The sequence below is a fragment of the Podarcis raffonei genome, chromosome 4 (assembly GCF_027172205.1).
Source record: "Podarcis raffonei isolate rPodRaf1 chromosome 4, rPodRaf1.pri, whole genome shotgun sequence".
NCBI classification, from domain to species: Eukaryota; Metazoa; Chordata; class Lepidosauria; order Squamata; family Lacertidae; genus Podarcis; species Podarcis raffonei.
Genome location: NC_070605.1, coordinates 29,478,372 through 29,498,801, shown reverse-complemented (window position 1 = coordinate 29,498,801; position 20,430 = coordinate 29,478,372). Strand labels below are relative to the sequence as shown.

At 45.3% G+C, this 20,430-nt stretch overlaps 1 protein-coding gene across 2 annotated transcripts in view; it reads left to right on the top strand.

Moving 5' to 3' along the window:
• The window catches only part of STARD13 (StAR related lipid transfer domain containing 13), a 194,737-nt gene that overhangs the window by 43,827 nt on the left and 130,480 nt on the right, over positions 1–20,430 (top strand). Inside the window, exon 1 of one of the 2 annotated variants that reach the window (XM_053386031.1) lies at positions 14,221–14,531. The exons of the other annotated variant lie outside the window; for it this stretch is intronic. Within the exon in view, the coding sequence (XP_053242006.1) occupies positions 14,408–14,531 (124 nt within the window). The 5' untranslated portion in view covers positions 14,221–14,407. Of the gene's footprint in view, positions 1–14,220; positions 14,532–20,430 lie in introns of those variants that run through there. 2 annotated transcript variants of the gene reach the window in all.

Below are 20,430 nucleotides of genomic sequence, written 5' to 3'. Positions count from 1 at the left end.
GGTCTCATTTGCTTTTACTCATGATCCTCTATGTTGTATCCCAAATACCACGAGAACCAGCTTTCAAATTAATTAATTAAATAATTTACTTAGTTAGTTAGTTAGTTAGTTAGTTACCTGACCTTTACCATGAAGTCACAGAACTGGTTACAACAATATAAAATCCCAGGAGCTTCCTCCCCTGCTCATTGCATTTGCCAACACCACCTACCCGCCAACTCTTTTGCCAGTGCCCTCCTCCCCACTTAAACAACCCCCTCCCTTCACACCGCCCCTTCACCTATCCCCTCACTACTCACCTCAAGTCCCACCTTCTTTTAAAGGAGGGGGGAGGTGCTTCATGGAGCAGTATTCTGAAGCCCCCCTGTTAACTCTTGCTGCAGCCATTCTTAACTGTCGGGGGGGGGGACCTCCCAGAGCGGCTTGCTAAACCACTCTGTGAAGCACCTCCCCCTCCATTAAACAAAAAAGTTCACTTCTTGTTCACCTCTCTTGCATTTGTGATGCTGGAGTTGGCGTGGCCACCTATTGGCCGCCACACAAGCTGCAGCGTGATGACAGCCTTACATGTTTATGTATATAGGAGGACAATTATAAAAGCAGGTAAAACAGTTACAATGAAAAGAACAAGTAAAGCCATTCCAGTCAAAAAAGACCAATATAAATTCAGCAAAAGACGTGGGTACATCTTAACTGTAAAAGGCCAGGGTAAAGAGAAGTGTCTTCAGCATACAACAAAAGCTATACAAGGCTAGATGCACCACTGGGAGGAGAGTTCCACTGTTTAAAGGTAAAGGTAAAGGTACCCCTGACCATTAGGTCCAGTCGTGACCGACTCTGGGGTTGCGGCGCTCATCTCGCTTTATTGGCCGAGGGAGCTGGCATACAGCTTCCGGGTCATGTGGCTAGCATGACTAAGCCGGTTCTGGCGAACCAGAGCAGCGCACGGAAACACCATTTACCTTCCCGCAAGAGCAGTACCTATTTATCTACTTGCACTTTGACGTGCTTTCGAACTGCTAGGTTGGCAGGAGCAGGGACCGAGCAACAGGAGCTCACTCCGTTGCGGGGATTCAAACCGCTGACCTTCTGATCAGCAAGTCCTAGGCTCTGTGGTTTAATCCACAGCATCACCCTCGTCCCTGTTTAGGGACTGCCTAACAATATGAATCAAACGTGTACAAGTTGGGAAGTAATATATGTGCTCATAAGATGGAATGTGAGTTAATTCTGAAGTACTCACCGCACTTTCACTACGAACAATTGTGCTGGCAAGCCTTACAGGACAAACTCTTTCCTTGTAAAGTTGTTGTTAAACGAAAAAATACAGTTGTTAACATAAGCATATTTTTGCATCTCAAGGAAAGGGAGTAAGGTTTCTTTTTCCTTGCTGACAAAATGATAAAGCCAGATGAAGTGCTAACAGCTTGCCAGTTTCAGCACTAAGTCTGAAACACTAAACATAACAGCATGCGGCATATTTGCTGATTCACAGTAATGATGAGTTTAGCAGAGCATCAAGAGGCTGGCAGAGGAGGTGGTGGTGCACTGCAGTAATATAGCAAAGTCCCTAAGTGACCTGGGCCATTGCAATGCAGACTCTAACATGCTCTTGAAGCATTATAAGAAAGTGTGGCCTAATGGCTTGTCTGATCCTCCTGCAGGCTAAACTCCAATGAACTTTCGGGATGATTTTAAAGAGAGAGGCTTGAGAAGTCTCCATCCTATTAATCCACAACTGTTCCCTGAATCCTCTGGAAAACTGTCACTGGGGGCCACTCACATCTATTACACAGTGGTCATCCCCAAGCTAGGTCCTGTGGGACAAATTAAATGAGATTTTAAATGCCCGTATGCATTTAACCTGCCTGTTTTTTGCCCCTGTATGTAGCAAACCTGGAGGGAGGCCTATTTAGAAATGGGACCGTGCAGTTCAGGGACTGGGAATTTAACCCTTTGTTTCCCCTGCATGGCATTCCTGATGAGTGACCAGACTGTGGAGGCACTGGTAGCTCAGCAAAGCCACCATGACAGCAACAGGCAATTGGGATTGCTCCGCTGGAGTGTTTGTTATTATGCAAATTTCACCCCCAAATAATGAAAACAGAATGGGCAGAAGGTTGTACTTTTGAAGTTTTAACCAGGATATTGTTTCTTCTGAAATACCTGCCCATTTATTTCCATGGAGTTTTCTGCTTCTGTGCCCCATCGTAATTGGATATCCATGGAAACCCTGCACAGTGTCTTGGAAATCCTTGGGGCATCAAATGGGAAGGAAAACCACTCTTTGATTTCAATTGCATATGCTTTTAGGTGTGCAATTGCTTGTGTGTCGCCATTCATAATCTCTGGACTAGAATGTGCAATAGCTTGTGCACTGAACTGCTATTATTTTTCTCTCTCTCTCTCTTATTCACACACACATGTGTGTGATGGAAAGTAAATTATGCAGAAAGTGGGCTGGGGATAATTGCATCAAAAGAACTACCACATCTACATCAGAAATGTGTCAGATTATGACAGTTATGTCCATTCATTTATACGATGTGGTTGCTATTCTTAAGTAGCTGTGATTAGCTTACTTCAATGTATTAAGATGTGTGTTGTATAAAATATTTTATTGCAAGCCACCTGGATAATGTGTATAAATCTAAACAGTAAATAAATATGAGCTCTATCTAGAGTAGCTTGCTTGTACTATAAATCCATGTACAGTTACTTATATTTATTAAGCATTCAGCAGAAGGCAGAGACTAATTAGCAATCAGGGCTGTCAAAGCACAACTGAAACGCAACATTAGAGAGAGGCTGGCCATGCATACCAAATGTAAGGTGCAGAAATGAAGCTTATCCCTGGTGATAGAGGGAGAAGGGAAGGGAAGTTTTCTGTACAAAGCTGGCATGTACATGTACAATACGGTCTTATAGAGGAGGGCTTTTAAATAACTGTTTGATTTCTATTTTGTGGTGTCAGCTTTGAGAAGTGAGACTACAGGGAAGAGAGGCTATTCCAAGCATTGATATCTGCAATAATAATTTTCAGGGGGTGGGTCAATGTCTTGTAACTACAAGTTGTTGGCTTGTCTGTTTGCAGACTTAACATGACCTGGGAAAACGTGACAAGTGGGGTGTTCAGCATCTTTATATCTTGGATGAAGGAACTGAGGGGATGCTCCTCAAACTTGGAATTGAGGGGATGCTCATCAAATTTGCAGTGGACACCCAACTGGGAAGGCTAGCTAGTGTCACCGAAGACAAAATGAATTTCAATAGGGACAAATGTCAGGTTCTGCACTTGGCAGGAATAACCAGCTGCACAAATATAGGGCGGGGGACGACGACACATGTCTTGCCAGTAGTATGTGTGAAAAGGATCTCGGTATGGGCGTTGCCGGGGGGGGTGCAGATGCTCCCCCAATCAAGTAAAACAAAATAAATACTTAACTAACTGACCAGTCACGGCAGTTCTGCCCCCCAACAAAAATCCTGGCTACGCTCATGGATCTCAGAGTCCTAGGAGACCACAGGCTTAACATTAGTCAACACGGTGATGCAGCAGCAAAAAATAAAATCTAATTCTATTCTAGGCTGCATCAACAGAAGTCTCGTGTCCTGTTCAAGGGAAGTCATAGTACTGTTCTATTCTGCCATAGCCAGATCACACCTGGAGTATCCTGTCCAGTTCTGGGCGTCACAATTTAAGAAAGATATTGACAAACTGGAATGTGTGCAGATGAAGGCGACTAAGATGATCAAGGGTCTGGAAACCAAACCTTATGAGGAATGGTTGAAGGAGTTGGGTATGTTTAACATGGACATGAGGAGACTGAGAGGAGATATGATAGCCATCTTTAAATATCTCAAGAGCTGTCACATGGAAGATGGAGTGAGCTTCTTTTCTCCTGCTCCAGAGGGTAGGATCTAAACCAATGGATTCAAGTTACAAGAAAGGAGATTCCGACTAAACAAAAGAAAGAACTTTCTGACAGTAAGAGCTGTCAGACAGTGGAATGGACTGTGTTGCACTTCTTTATTATTGTGCTAAAGGTCTCCTTGCTAGCTCCCCAGCATTGTTCCATTATTCTCAGCAACTCTTGAATATTTGCTTACATTTCCATTACATCTTAACTTCACAAATTGCAGAGCTTGAGTGACTGGCTGTGGATCAAGGGTCCACTACTGCCTAAGCTATTTGGGCCTGTTCGAGAAACACGAGAGACTTGACACAGTGCGTCTGTGATGCCCTTGCACTGTACTACATTATTATTATTTATACCCCGCCCATCTGGCTGGGTTTCTCCAGCTGCTCTGGGTGGCTTACAGCACATAAAAAAATGCAAAACATTAGACATGAACATTTTCCCGATACAGGGTTGCCTTCAGATGTCTTCTAAAAGTCAGATAGTTGTTTATTTCCTTCACATCTGATAGGTGGGTGTTCCACAGGGTGGGCACCACTACTGAAAAGGGCCTCTGCCTGGTTCTATGCCCAGAGGCTTCTGATGCACTGAGAGGTCAGCAGTGTTGCCACACCAATGGCACATTTGAAGCTTGAGGTCTACGTTATGTCCCGAGTTTGAAGAGCTTCAAACTTCCTGTTTCAGTGTAATGGCCATTCAGTGAGTCTTACTAATTCTTGTATTCCAACTATACTTCTATTCAGAGATTTGGTTTTTTATGTATGCAAATGCAGCTGGAGATGGTTGGATAATAGTAAAGCGGCAACCCAAGAGCAAGGTTTGAGTCACAGGTGGAGGAATCTGTGGTCCTGCAGATCTTGTTGATCTTCAACTCCCATCATGATCGCCCACGATGGCTGAGACTTCTGGGAGTCCAAGAACTGCAGAAAGTGCCACAGGTTCCCCATCCTTGGCAGAAGTTTTCTCAGTTTTGTCTTCCCTTCTGATATACACCTCCAGTGGCAAAGGAAATGTGTTCAACCTTCAGGTATTTACTTGAAAGGGATTAATTTTCATTTATATATCCAGCACATTTTATCCTTACGCTGCAGAGAAGACGGCAAAATGTTTTCCTTTCCATCTGCTGCTCTGGTGTGGGTGGTTCCCCCCCTTCTTGCTCCACCCACCCCCAGAGCCAACACTAAAATGCGCATTGAGTTGGAGGATATAAGAAAGTCAATCTATTCTTCTACTGGGATTTGCACTGCATGGGTGTTCCCTTTTATAACCAAGATTCCCAAAACTTATCTTGAGGTTACTTGATATATCTTTTTTTAATTAAACAATGATTCATCTTTTTTTTTTTGATGATGCCGAGAAACAGCTCCTGTTCTCTGGCAGAAAATAAACATCCACTTGAGCCGACCCCCCCCCAAACCACCCACCTTCTTTCCTCTGAAAGTAATACCCTCCCCCCCCCAAAAAAAAGCCAGTTGAGGAAATGCATGTTTGGACTAGGAACTGAAGCAAATGATACTTTACAAGTTACTTTCATTGCTTCTTTGGAAGGGATGGAGGGGGGGGGATTGGGAGAGAGGGGAGCAGATACTGTCAAGATTTCCAGATCTGTTTTTTTTCCATTAAATACTAGTTGGATGCTGGTGTGAGTCTTTCCCCGCTGCTTTTCCCACAGTCGGTAAGACTTATCTCACAATGGACTTAGTGTCAGCTGTCCAAAGCTAACTAGGAGATATGCTTCTTTCGCCACTGCTCTTGCTTATCACCGACACCCTCTAACTCCCCCCCCCCAACTGTAGTTCATTTACAAACCCGCAAGGCCAGTTTTGTTGTTGTTGTTGTTTTGCTTTTGCCTGCCATAACTCCACTTAACTTCAATGGAATTACATGGTGGTTGGGTTTGGTCCAAGCAGTCTGAGATGAGGCACAGTAATGTGCTCCTTAGACAGTTCGGATCTGTGCAGGTGCAAAATGAGAACAGAACTCTAGAGCTTTTGCAGGATTTCCATTTCAGATCTCTGGGCTGTGCCACAGCATCAAAGCATATATGTCACCCAATCTCTTCTGGGAACAAGACCACGTCGCCATCGCCCTTTAAAAACACCAAAGGGACAACGTCAGAAAAGAGACCCGTGTCTAAAAGTAGCAGTGAAAGATTAGTTCCTTTTTTTCAGGCAAGGGATTGCAAATATGGAGGTACTTTTGCAGATTATTTTCTATCAATCCACATAATTTACAGGGAATTTAAGCAGAAAGAGGCAGGGCCCTGCCCCAAGGATTTACCATCGAAATTTCAATAGTGAAGGAAATAGTTAACTGGGGGAAGGCAAAGACAAGGGCAACCACTCAAACTTAGGTGTTGTTTCAAGAGGCAGGGTATGAATAGACTGCAAGAACACCTCTGGATTTCCTATACGTCACATATTTGTTAATGCAATATGGAAAGTGGAAGAGAGATTTTCAAATGGAACATACGCTGTAGTCAATGTGACTTTTTCATTGGGTTTGCAGGTATCAACTCTAGGGCTTATATGCAGAAACCTGCTAACTCCCCCTGCCCCCACTGTATATTTTCCTTTACAGAATCATCCAACACTGTCCTCAATTATAGTAGCGCCACAAATGCAGTAAGTTGTTGCTGCTGAAGAGATATATTTTGCATGTCAATTTTCCAATATTGCAATGTGTGCCAGCTGTGTATTCTACGGCTGGAGGTGAGGAAGCGTCTCTTGACTAGTTTATTTCATGCCCTAAAGGCAAGACACCTCCAAACCGAATAGACACAGAACATTCTATGTACTAGCTTGGAGAAGGATGGTGTAGAAGACAATAGTTGCTTCTCCTATGTTCTTCTTTATATATGCGGGAATACTAGAAGTAATATCCATTGAGATTTTAGACGCAGGCATGCAGACAAATTCAAGGAAGGATATTATATATGAGACAGAGTTGAAGGACCAAACGGTCTTGGACTTGTCACCAGGGTCTCCACTTATGAAAGCCCACAACCCCATGTTTCAAACCATGCATGACTAGGGACTAGTCCACATGAAGCAAAATGCAGATTCGTACTGGCCTGTCTCCCCATTGCTTCTAAACCTTGTGTTCCCCACCCCAAAATATCCTTGGCTTCACCCACCAGAACCTGAACTGGTGCCACTCACATACTGCTGGTGCATATGTGATTTGTATTCCAGGGACTCTGTTCTTTACACACCTCCAGAACTTGCCCTTTGTGATATAAAGAATATAGGGCCACTCAGTCAGTGTCAGTTGCGTTCGGAAGTTAAGCGTGCAAGTGAGTCAGAGTGAAGTGTTCTCAGCTAACCCTTAAAAACCGAGACTACATTTGTTATTTCTGACTTGTTAATATAACACAGACATTGACATTTCCTGGTGACTGTAAACAGTGAAATGCTTTTAAAGTTAATGGAATACAGGTGCAGCTGGACTCTGCTAAAATGTTCTCAGAGCAAAGGGCGAAAAGAACTTTAGAGTCCTCTATAGGGCATTGATGCTAGCAGAGTTGGGTTTCCCGCTCCATTTTTAACACCCACACAGGGCACTGTAATTCACCCCTCACAGAGTTACCATTCCCAGCAACGCTTAGCAAACTACGGTGCCCAGAATCCTTTGAAGTAGAAGTAAAATGTGCTTTAAAGGTGAATATGGAGCCTACATACACATTAGGCCCAAACTACATATTCCACTAGTAATGCCCCCTTCCCCCAAGTGTGCTTTATGCTGCCACTCTTTACATTGAAAGAAAATCAGCCATGTTTGGTCTTGATCCAGCGTCACACACCCAAGCTGTGATAGGGGCCCATCTGGCTAGTTTCCATCTGAAATCAAAGCAGCAGTGTTAAGCACACTTTGTTTTCTTATAGCATGATTAATGTAATGTGTCATTTGTCCCTTACTTTCTTCAGAGAAAGGCTCTGTGTACGGAGGAGGTGGCCATTCACTGGGTGCCATTTACGTGAAGGAAAATGTGAAGGACAGGGGGAGCAAATAGGCAGGCAAGGATTGTTTTCCCCACAGCGCAGAAACCCAGAGCCTGGGCAAGAGTAGACCCATTGATTCCTCACCCCCCTTTGGACTAAGCTTTATTCAGTTGGCTAGTTTTTATTAAAAAGCATTAAACACATTCAGTTTTCCAAACACACTCCCAATTTGTATGGTGCTAGCAATTGCTCACAATAATATAATGAAAACTGCAACTCAAAATTCTGCTCCAGCCATGGCGATGTTATTGCAGTGTCTCCACTGCCATGAATTCCACTCTTCCAGACAATTGCCTTATCAACAAAGGACATTTTGCCCACACTTCACTGTCCCTAGGCTTTTAAATATGCAGCATGCAGCATATAAAATGGAGCAAAAAGGCATTTTTTTAGAGAGAGAAAAACAAGAGAAGTGAAATCTTTTGTTTTCAAATCCCAGGAGATGTTAAGTACTTGTTTACTTTATTGTTTTTCCCATCCAGTACCTGATTAGGATTGGCAAGTATAAGCAGATTTCATAGATGACTTTATCCCACAAGGGTTTCAATTTAACTTGACACGTCAGTTTTGTTTCCAATCTAGACCTGAACTCTACTGTGAGGGAGGGAGAGGGATGATTCCTTTGTGGCGAAGAGAAAGAAATACTGTTGTTTTTATACTGTTTTCTCTCGAAAAAGTATAATTCATTATTTAAAGATCCTAGAAATAAATACAAAGGCAGGTGTTTTGACTTTTCAGCCTATTGCATCAAATTGAAGACCACTACTTAAAAGGTAAAGCTACCCCTGCTCATATGGGCCAGTCGTGTCCGACTCTAGGGTTGTGCGCCCATCTCACTTAAGAGGCCGGGGGCCAGCGCTGTCCGTAGACACTTCCGGGTCATGTGGCCAGCGTGACGAAGCTGCTCTGGCGAGCCGGCACCAGCGCAGCACACGGAAACACAGTTTACCTTCCCGCTATAAAGCGGTACCTATTTATCTACTTGCACTTAGGAGTGCTTTCGAACTGCTAGGTGGGCAGGAGCTGGGACCGAAAGACGGGAGCTCACCCCGCCGCGGGGATTCGAACCGCTGACCATGCGATCGGCAAGCCCTAGGCGCTGAGGTTTTACCCACAGCACCACCCGCGTCCCACTAATATGCATGCATATTAGTGATCCATATCTTAAGGTCTAAGGTCCATGCCAGTGTCATTTAATGATTTGGTGTGCATTAATTTCATGTTAGTTTCATGTTAAAAAGGAAGACATTACCAGTGAAGCAAGCTTGAAATTAACAACAGACTGGTCATCAAAAAGTGGGTTGCATCTTTAAGCACTAATGGACGGCAGAATTAAAAGGTTGTGCGACAAAGGAATCCAACCAACTGTTGTGCTAGTGGAAGATTCATCAGACAGCTAATTCTTATTGTACCCCAGCTGGTTCTTGTTGTGCAATCGGTTGCACAACAATCTTTGGTGATGTACTTGTGTTTTCCCTTGCTTTCCACCAGCTCAGCAAGTATACCACTAAGTGATTTTAATGTAGCACTACATTGGTTACAACCCCTTGTGGCGTAATCGGTCAGTGTGTCTGGCTGTTAACCAGAAGGTTGGTGGTTTGAGCCCACCCAGGGACGGCCTGGACAGGATCCCTGCATTGCAGGGGGTTGGATGAGATGACCCTCCAATTCTACAATTCTATGGTTTTATGAAACCCCAGTCTACTTTAACATCACCTTCACGGGTGTGCCTCTGAAGGATTCTCAGAAACATCAGTTGATTCAAAACGCAGCTTCTAGAGATTCAACTTCCGTTTCAGTAAAAGGTAAAGGTACCCCTGCCCGTACGGGCCAGTCGTGTCCGACTCGGGGGTTGCGCGCCCATCTCGCTTAAGAGGCCGGGGGCCACTGCTGTCCGCAGACACTTCATGGTCACGTGGCCAGCGTGACATTGCTGCTCTGGCGAGCCAGCGCAGCACACGGAACACCGTTTACCTTCCCGCTGGTAAGCAGTCCCTATTTATCTACTTGCACCCGGGGGTGCTTTCGAACGGCTAGGTTGGCAGGTGCTGGGACCGAGCAACGGGAGCGCACCCCGCCGCGGGGATTCGAACCGCCGACCTGACGATCGGCAAGTCCTAGGCGCTGAGGTTTTACCCACAGCGCCACCCGCGTCCCATTTCAGTATTAACTCCTATTTTGTTTGGCTACCGATTTGTTTCCAGGTTGAGTTTTGATGACTTTTACCATTAAGGCCTCAGATATTCTGGGGATGGGATGTCCTAGCAGTATTCTTATCAACACCCGAGGCTCTGCTGCATGTCCTCCTGTCGTCTGTGGTGGGGATGCAAGACAGATCCTTTGGGATTGCAGCCACAGCTGTGGAATGCCTTCCCATGGGAGTCCCACTTGACTCTGCCACTGCTTGTCTTCTGGCAAGTAATGAAAAACCTGCTTATTTCAGGGGGCATTTAGGAATGGTTCCAGCCAATTCATTTATTTTGCGGTCTCTGCTGTTACGACGTGTGGAGATTATATTGGCATGGGGTGCATGTGTTAAATTTCAGGATATAATTCTTTTGTTAACCAAATAGTTCTTTATTGTGTATTTTGTTAGCCACCATGCTGGAATTTTTTTTTAATGGAAACTCGCCACAAGCTATTTTTAAAAATAGTACCTCAGAAGAGCCACATTGATTGAAATACCTATTTGAAAACCACTTTGAGGGAGGAGTTCTTGCACCGTAGTACTTTGTGCTACAATAAAATAATTTTATTTTATTAAGACTATACATGGATTGAGGTGCTACTGAGTTGGCTATTTACTTTTGTTATCATGCTGCTTACTAGTAGGTGACTTATATTTCGTGACCATTAGAATTAGGCTGGAAGTCACTATGGTGCCAGACCAAACAACCTCTCCGTGTGTAAAGTTGTTACAACTCATAACAATATAAGACAACACAGTAATGTGCTCCTTAGACAGTTGTCTGAGACCAAAGTTGTTGTTTTTTTAAAAAATGGAAACACGCTCATAGCGTGTTTGAAAACTGTTGTGGACACCACACACACACACACATGCCACATTGCAACAGCACACATCGCAACTACAAATGCATTCATAGCAACTACAAGCACACAAACACTGTTTGCACACCACCAGCAAATAGATTGGGGGGGGGGAGAGTCTTCTATTGGAATCCATAGGTTTCCCCCCAAGCCTAATTGTAGGAGGCGGCAGGTGATTTCAAGGAAGAGAGTTGCATCTGATGAGGTAAGTGTTAACCTTTCACCTCCCAGCTGCCCACCCTCTGCTGTAAATCCTCATTCTTTGAATTACAGCATGTGGGCATTTTTGGTGGAATGGGGAGGGAGAGGCAAGGGTTAACCATTCTCTCCCCAGCTGCAACCTGCCCCCTGAAAATCTCCTACCTGTAGCAATTAGGTTTCAAAGCCTTCTATTGGCTATTCAGTGAAGGGAAGGCTGGGACCCTGCAGATGTACTCACTGGTGTTACAAATAAAAACAGCACAAAAACAATACAGTGGTACCTCGGCTTACATACGCTTCAGGTTACAGACTCCGCTAACCCAGAATTAGTGCTTCAGGTTAAGAACTTTGCTTCAGGATAAGAACAGAAATCGTGCTCTGGCGGTGCAGTGGCAGCAGGAGGCCCCATTAGCTAAAGTGGTGCTTCAGGTTAAGAACAGTTTCAGGTTAAGTACGGACCTCCGGAACGAATTAAGTACTTAACCCGAGGTACCACTGTAATGAAAAAAGAAGCTGCTTCATTGTCAAAATAAAGTACCTGCCACACTTCTGAAGGTATTTGCCATCAGGCTGAATAGCAGTTTCCTTCTTGCTCCGAATGGAAATAAAATCTAGACTCTATAGGAGAAACAACAACATGGAAAATTAATGCATTTCTTAATTGAGGCAGGAATATCATCTGGTATCAATTAAACTAGTAATTAACTACTGTCGCAATGTAGGCACTAAAAACCATACATAATTAGAATAACATGAAACCTTTTATGCCTCTGTTCCGGCAGAACAGGAGGAGGGGTGGCATGAGGAATGTCGTTTTCATTCCTGAGTGTATTTCATTAGCAGCGAACAAAACCAACCCACTGAACTGCCCAATCTCTTCCAGGGAAAATTGGAGGCGTCCCCTTTCAGTGCTTCCACTGCACATCCCACAAATTAAAGCTCATACCACCAAACAGTTCAAAGGGTGGTTGCATAAAAATGCCTCTCACCAGGAGATCCTGTTCACTTGGGCCAGAGAATAATGCGAAAAGTATTTTCGTCATTAATAAAGCAGCATCTATCAGCTGCCGCAGACAAGTTTCCCTTTCGCCCTGGAGTCTGTGTTTAATATTGGACAGATGTTTGAGAAAGTGCATTAATCCAGCAGAGTGGGAATGGACAACCGACCACCTCTGGGCTGTGTTTTCTGCAGTTTGTGACATTATTTTGTCCAGGCCCATAAATCAGTGGACAGTATCTCTGGGATCAGCCTTACTAAGTAGCATAGTGATGCAGCCACCTTAGGCAGATGTGGGGAATGGGAGCAGTGGCAATATATTGGAGGTGACATTTGTGCCACACAGACTGTCCTGCAACCCCTAAGCTAACCTGCTGCTCTCAAGTGCAGTGAGGCAGCCACTGATTGGGCACATATAGGTCGTTGCCTGCGAGGACCTGAGTCCAGATGTTGGACTCCCATCAGTCACACCTAGCACAGCCAATGGTCAGGGCTGGTGGGAGCTATATTCTCACATCAGGAAGATCACAGGTTCCTGAACAATGGGTATAAGTGTATACATTGAGTGGGACGGGGCAGAGAGAGAGAAAGAGAGAGGATGACATGAAAACGACCTCTGTTAAATTTGGCCTTGTCTCTTCCACATGTTGCGGATAACCTCCATTCTCACTTATTGATGGCACATCAATCGTGTTTGTAGTTAAGGCTCCTTTGAAGTGAAACTCTTTGATGAAGTTCACCTTATCTCAAATTCACCCTCTCTCAATCAACAAAAAACTTCCGAATTGGCCCAGCAGATGGGAAACACAACCTTTTTTTAAAAAAATGAAACATGGGAGAAATCCTCTTTCTAGGAAAAATCCTTTTGAAGAGTGGGATATAAACTTGATCAAAACCTTACTATTCTGTGCATTGAGTTTTTCTTCTACTGTCTGTGGTGCTTATATGCATGCGCTAAAAGGGATAAACCCTCTAACAACACAACCTCTTCAAGATGTCAGAATTACCAAATGAACTTTTTAGAGCACATGAGTGAAGCAGCATTTCTCAACTCTCCAGCTGGTACCTCGGCTTGCCTGCCCTGAACCTCTCATCATACAGCTTCATTGGATAGTCCCAGGTTGCAGTATTATGAGAGAAGGAGAAAAACTTCCCTATCCACTTTCTCTACACATGCATAATTATGTTGAGTAGCCAACATGGTGCCCTCCAGATGTTGTAGGACTTCAGCTCCCATCAGCTTCAGCCAGAATGGTCAATGGTAAGAGATGATGGGAGTTGTAGTTCAGCAAAAGCATCACATTGGCTACCACTGCTGTAAGGTAGGGCCACCCCTCATGCCTTTTTAAAAAAAGTGAACACACTTTGACGTAGATTAGCAAATAGATTTCCTCCAAAGCAACCTGGGCACGGCCTCTGATCTCGCACAGAGCTATAGTTCCCAGCACCCACAAACTACGGTTCCCAGGATTTTTGGCGGAAGTCCCGTGCTTTAAATGCATGAAGTGGATGTTCCTGCTCTCTGCAGCTTCTGGGCCTGCCTCTTCCTCTGAATTCCGCCGGTTGGCATCAGTGGGGCGGCCAGTGCCAGCTCGCAGGTATCCCGTTCTGCCGTTGCCTCCAAGTGTGTAAGAAATTGGCCTTGAACATTGGCCCGCTTGTTGCCTGTAGGCTGCAGCTGGGCTTTGCTGCTGCTTTGGGGTGCAACCCTACTCACGTAGCCTTCCCGGGGAAGACGGGGCGCGTTTTCCCCGGCGGGCGCGCATTCCTCACCTGCGCGAGGGGCGCGCCTGTGGGCGAGGGGCGCTGCCTAATGGCCGGGACGGCGGCGATGACCCTTCCGGGGGCGGTTTCCGCGAGGCGAGCTGCAAGGCGGCGAGCGGAGAGTTCAGCTCACCCCTCCGGGGGCGGAGGGAGGAGAAGGCGAAGCGCAGGGGGGAAGCAGCCCAGGAGCCCAGCGCCTCCGCACAACCGCTCGCACAGCGCGCCAGCGGGACTCGTGCGCTCCGGGCAGCCACGCCGGCGGCGGCAGGAAGCAGCAGCAGCAGCAGCAGCAGCAGCGGCCCGGCACGTGAGAAGCCCCACAGGGAAGGCGGCGGCGGCGGCGGCTGGGCCCCCGCGGGCTTTGCTCATGCCGCGGCTCTGCATGTGGCTGAGCGTCTCCAGGACGCGGTTTCGGCGCGCGCGCGGAGCCCCCGGGGCCGGCGGAGGCGGCGTTATGCCCCGCGGACGCCGCTAGGATGAGCTGCAAGCGGCCGGCGGCCAAGCCCCAGCTGCGGAGGTCCTTCAGCGAGCAGCTCCGGGACTCGACGGCCAAAGCCTGGGATTTACTCTGGAAGAACGTCCGCGAGAGGCGCCTGGCAGGTCAGTCCGGCGCGCGTCCGCCCTTGCAAGCCTCCAGAGGAAAAGAGGTGCAATGCGCTCCGGGGACCCCCTCAGACAGATAGACAGCCCGGCTGCCCTGCGCTTGCCACGATGCCAGGCGGCGGCGGCAGCAACTCCACACTTGCCCGACTTCCGAGCGCGCGCGCCAAGTTTTGCTCTGTCTCTCTTTGAACACCGTTCGGGTTTTTTTTGCTTTTTATTTTTGCATTTCCCGCCTCTGCGCATTCCGAATGATAAACTCGCCTTGGCCAGATTCCTTTCTGCCTTCTATCTGCAGGATAACAATTCAGAAGAGACACTTTTCCAGTGAAGGTTCTGCAGATAGAAAGCAGAAGAAACCTTGCCAAAAAATAAAAAAGAGGAGGCTTTTCATTGGACTCAGCCTCCCGCATCTCTCTGGGGACTTGGGTTTGTACATCAAAACTCTGTTGGTGCAGTATTGATGTAAGAGTTTAGTTAGGACCAGGATGTGTTATACAGTACTGAGGCATTGTCAAGGCTGGGACGAAAGAGCAGCTTCTTTGGGGGGGGGGGATATGCGTACCATTATAGAAAAACAGATTGTCAGTGTTTTAAGTTATTATCCATGCCACCCTGGTTGGGGGGGGGGCATTTGTTGTCTTCTGATTCTTGGACCGGTTCCTCCCTGAACATCGTGCTGTGCCTTGAGATCTGTGCGCTGTGCGTGACTTTGTAATGTGCCACAGGGACCTTGTCCTTCAAGAGGGCTGCACGCTGCGCATCGGAGCTCTGTGCAATAAAGTGGATTGGTGCTCTGTGCCAGAATCTCGGTGTTTTAAAAATAGGTCTCATTGGGAGCACAGACCGGGGTGGACCAATTTTCTGATTCTGGACACAGTTTGGTGCAGTTGTGAGCTATTCTTGCCTGCATTGCTCTGAAGCATGTGCTAGGGTTTGGATGTACCACACAACTATTTCTGCATCCCATGCAGCACAATCCCTAAGCAGGCTTAGTTAGATGCATTCCCCCACTGAGTCCAATTGGACTTTTATCCCTCTCTAGTAAGGTGGTGTACGGGCTCCAGCCTGTTCCCACTGCTGGTTGGGGAAGCAGTGTTTGTATGGCATTAGCATCAATCCACATCTATTCTGTTCTTATGAAATCCTGCATTTTGATGTGTTTCCCCCCAGCAAACCACTTTCGATCTGAATTGAGAATAAGAATGACCTAGCTGTATAATGTGTACGCAGCCTAATTGCGCTTGATAATTTCATCCTGGCTGCCCTTCCAATTGATGTGCGCACTGAAGTGGATTAACTTAACTTCCTGATAAGCGAGACATCGCGATCTATGACTTTATGTACAGTACTTACGTGTCTAAAACAGAATTCATTTGTCTGTCTCCATATATATGGTTGTGTGAAAGGTGTACAACAGGAACTTCCAGCTTTCCCCTCAGCTTCCCTTTTCCCTTTGAGGTCAATGCTCTATGTGATCCACTCCATCCCAGCCCCTCCATTCCCCTGAGGCCATGCAACCACTTCTCTCTGACTCTGACTATACTGCAAGACTCTTGCTAAGTCTCTCCACCCACACCCCAGCCTTCATCTCTATGCTGCATTTAGTTAGAAGGTTCCTTGACCTTCACTCTGCCCAGGGTGTTCAGCTGTATACCCTGACCAGAATGTCTGTATACCGAGTATAGGCTGTGCTGTGATTGCACATGCATGCTCACACATGGTCGCTGTAGCACATTGTGGAATGTGTTTGTTCAGGAGCAATCTCTGTGTGGCCACAGTAGCTAGGTGTAAATTCCTACAAGAGAGCTTCTTTATATACAGTATCTGTGAAACGTGCAGCTGGCCCTTTCCAGTGTGTTTTCCTAAGCTATTTTTAAATACGTTGCTTTGGTTCACAATCGTGCGTCCCCAGGGCAGCTTTCTAGCGGTCCTACCCCTCACCCCAGCCTGCAGCTGAAGTGCTTTTCCTGCCTTCTCCAGTGTTGTGAGCTTCTATCTTTACCATCTTCTCAATTATTGATCTCCCATTTCATTTCAGATTAGCAAACCAGGCAGTAGGGAAAGGAGCTGCTCCTGAAAAGCACCTCCTGTGACCACAGAGGAGCAAGGAATGTTTGCCCCCCTCCCTGCTGTGTTTAGTTGGTTGCAATGTTTGGCTGGCAGAAGTGCCAAGATGCTCTCAGCTCGCTGTGTTCCTACCTGGAACTTTTGGCAAGCTTGTGCGGCACTTTCTGCACTCAACCAAAAGCATGTGAAGCACACAGGGAGGATATAAACGCCTTCTGTTTCGCTGCCACCACCGCCACTGCCCTGCCTCAGAGATTCCCACTTTGTGTTGAGGAATGCGTAAGTAGCTCTAGTACATGAGTGATCTTCTGTGAACATTCAGGAACAAGGGGAAGCAGTGGTCAGGTGTGGGGTAAGAGATCAAAGTGCTTCCTGAGTCTTGGGGCCCGCATATTGTCTTTACAATCTCTTTCGGGGGGGGGGGTGAAACCCCAGCCAAAGTGTGCCCTTTCCATGATGACCAGAGTAGAGATAGAGTAGGAATAGAGGGTTTGTCTTCAGATATTGTTGGATTCCAGTTCTACCTGGCATAGCCAATGATCTTGGACAATGGGAGTTGTGGTCCAGCAACACATGCAGGGCCACAGGTTTCCCGCCCCTGATTAGAGACCCTAATGGTCTATAGAAGGATGGAGCTAGAATTTCACTTTCTGCTCTGTTTATGTATCAAAAGTAAGGGTTTTCTAAAGTGAGCATTCTTTGTGAGTACATGAAATGTACTTCTTCCTGTCCTGTTTTGTGTGTGGCATCATTGCGCCAGGAGGCAGTATCAATAAAACACATTATTTATCTACCACGTGTACACACAGAATCAGAGCCAAACAGTGAGTTGTATTCTCTACCATTTGAGCTGATGGGCTTTTAGTTTTAATGGTTCAGTTTCCCATAGTCCTGTGTTGTGTATGAACATAGCCCATGCCTCCTCCTTTTGTCTTTCTTGTCCCTAGGAAAAAGATGAGTAAGAGCTGCCAAGAAAACAAATCTCTATACACTTAACCTTTTTGGCATGGATGCTGCTTTCATGTGAGCACGTCTCATGCTGCAACAGCCTCTTTTGAAACAGGAAACCATTTGGGTGGGTGGATGGCATGTTTGCTATGCATGCCACTGTCTACTCAGATACTTTCGCTTGGGAAGTAAAGGCAACATTCATCTGTTTCATGAGGCATGGCCATGTGTGAGTACCGATCATGGCACACTAACAATATAAGAATTGTAAACTCTATAAATCAGAGGGTTGGTCAGATGTTTTCTTGATTACAAAATGGCAGTGGGGAACCTATGGCCCTCCAGATGTTGTTGAACTTCAACTCTCCCATCACCACCAGACAGCAGGGGCAATGGCCAGGTAGTTCAACCACATCTGGAGGACCATAAGGTTTTCCACCCATCTTAGAGAGCATCAGTATGAGAGATTTGGAAACATCCTTGATCTCAGGAGGCATTTTATACTTTTCAGAGAATGGGTAGGAGTTTTGTCAGGAGATTTACACATATCATTTTAGGCTAAATGTAAACATTATCTTCTGCATTGTCCTCAGTAGTTATATCTGTGGCTATATATCTGTAATTGTTGGACTTTGCATGGCAGCTTATGGTCATGTTCCAAGTTCAAACTCTGTAAAGTTAAAATGCCAAGTCAGCTCTTATTACATGTAGCAACAACCTTGTGCCTGATCTACTGTATACGGTAATAACCAAATAATTATCTACAAACTGACACATGATGTGCACACATATCATTCGGGAGAAAATGTTATGATTTCTCATAAGAATGTCAGTTTAAAACCCCTTTCAAGAAGGAGGAAAACCTCACTAACTTTTGTAAACAAATGGTGAAAAATCTTGTTTTAGACACTAAGTACTCCTCACTTCATATGTGATTGGGACAGACAACTGAGTTTAAACAAGAAGTCTGCCTCTATTGTGTGTAGTTGCAGCCTATGGAAGTTGAGACTCCCAGGTAGTTGCACTGTTGAGCCAGTTTGAAGCAAGTCAGAAACTAAGAAGCCCCTGAAGGAAAAGTGGAAGGTTTGTTTGCTCTCCAAGAGCCTCTTATTTCAGCTGCATTATGGTAGCAGCTGTCTGTAGTTCCAAAGTATGCTGACATAGTGGGAGCCTGTGGAAGCCACCAGTAAACATAGGGAACAATTTACAGTCTTCATTGCACTTGACAGTTTCCCGTTACTTATTCTTAATCAGAACAGCCATATCTCTTTTGGCATATAATGCAACAAAATTTGGTATATAATGCAACAAAATTAAAGTGCATGCCAGCTGCCATTTCCTGTGAAGCAAATTTCCTTGACTAACTACTATTCGGCTGCAGGCAAGTCCTTGAATGAATTCTAGATTAATAATTTAAGTAAGGGTTTTTGGCTAAGGGGGTTGAAGTACTGAAGTCCTAAACTTATAAAACCTTCCGCTGTTTTGTTTACTGCCCGGGGCTCCTTGGGGACGCAGAGTGGGATAAAAAACCTAATAAATAATAATAAAACACTATAATTTAAACTTCTCTCTCTACCAATAGGCTGGTGATCTTGTAGGACAGCTGATGCTTATCTGGTTAACCATGCAATCCTATATATGTTCATTCAGAAGTAAGTCTAAAGGCATTCAGCGTGACTTATTCCCAGCTAAATGTGTATAGGATTGCAGCCTGAAATGATTAATTTGACAAGATAGCAAAATTGTGCACGCAAGATGGGGAAAAAGAGTGCAAAATATATTCTGTCATACCTAAGTGACTTTTCAGCTTTTTGCCTTTGTATTTTATGTCCAGCTTAATTTGTGTCATGGCCTCTACAAATGCAGCCCAAAGCCTTGTATTCTACTTCATTCTAACATTTCTTAATAAAAAAAGCATGGTCTAAATACATTATTGTGTTTTGGAATGCTATCAGCTGCTCATCCTTCATACTTGTATGTTGAACAGTTGCCCAACATTTAATTATTTATTTCTTTAAAAAGCTTGATCTGTTATTCTCACCAAATCCTTGAGTGACAGTCAAATCAGCAGCTTTTCATTGCAGACTTGAATTTGGCAATGCAATCCCATACCAACCTACTCTTAAGATGACTTAAAGTAGCGTCTTCTTTCTGTCTGGCTTTCCTCTCTCTTGCTTTTGAATATTTTCCAATATATTTTTACTATAAAAAGAATGAGTGGAATTCAGCATAGCACTAGGGAGATCATTCCATCAGCACAGTCATGTCTCGCTTGCCCAAGAGAACCATCTCCTCTCTCCTCCCCCTGTTCTAGGAGTTCTCTCAACCCTCCAAAATGAATCTGTGAGAGGTGGGGAGAATTACCCCATTGTGCTAGTGAGAGTCCTTGCACTGGCTTCTGCTGGTAGAATAGGGTAGATGAATCTGGAACAGGGTAGTTGACTCAAGCAAATAAACCATTATCTAAACTTCAACGAGGACACCTGAAGTGGGAAAGATGAGGAGTAGCAATCAAGACCTATCAATTTTGGGTGGATGGATGCTATCTGTTCACAACTCAGGACCACAATGCCCCAAGGACCTCCTCTTTTCATATAAACCATCCCAGACTATGTGTTCATCATCTGAGGCCCTTCTTTGCATTTATCCACGTGAGATCCGGAGGGTGGCAACAAAAGAACAGGCCTTTTCTGCAGTGGCTCCCTGTCTGTGGAATGTTCTCCCCAGGGAGGTGCAGCTGGTGTCATATCTTTAGGCACCGAGCAAAAACGTTTCTCTTTAATCAGGCCTCCTTTCAAATGTGTTTGTGGGAGAGGGGTTTATTGTTTTGTCCTTTTTTGTTTTAACTTTCCCTTGTGTTTTTATCTTGTGAACTGCCCTG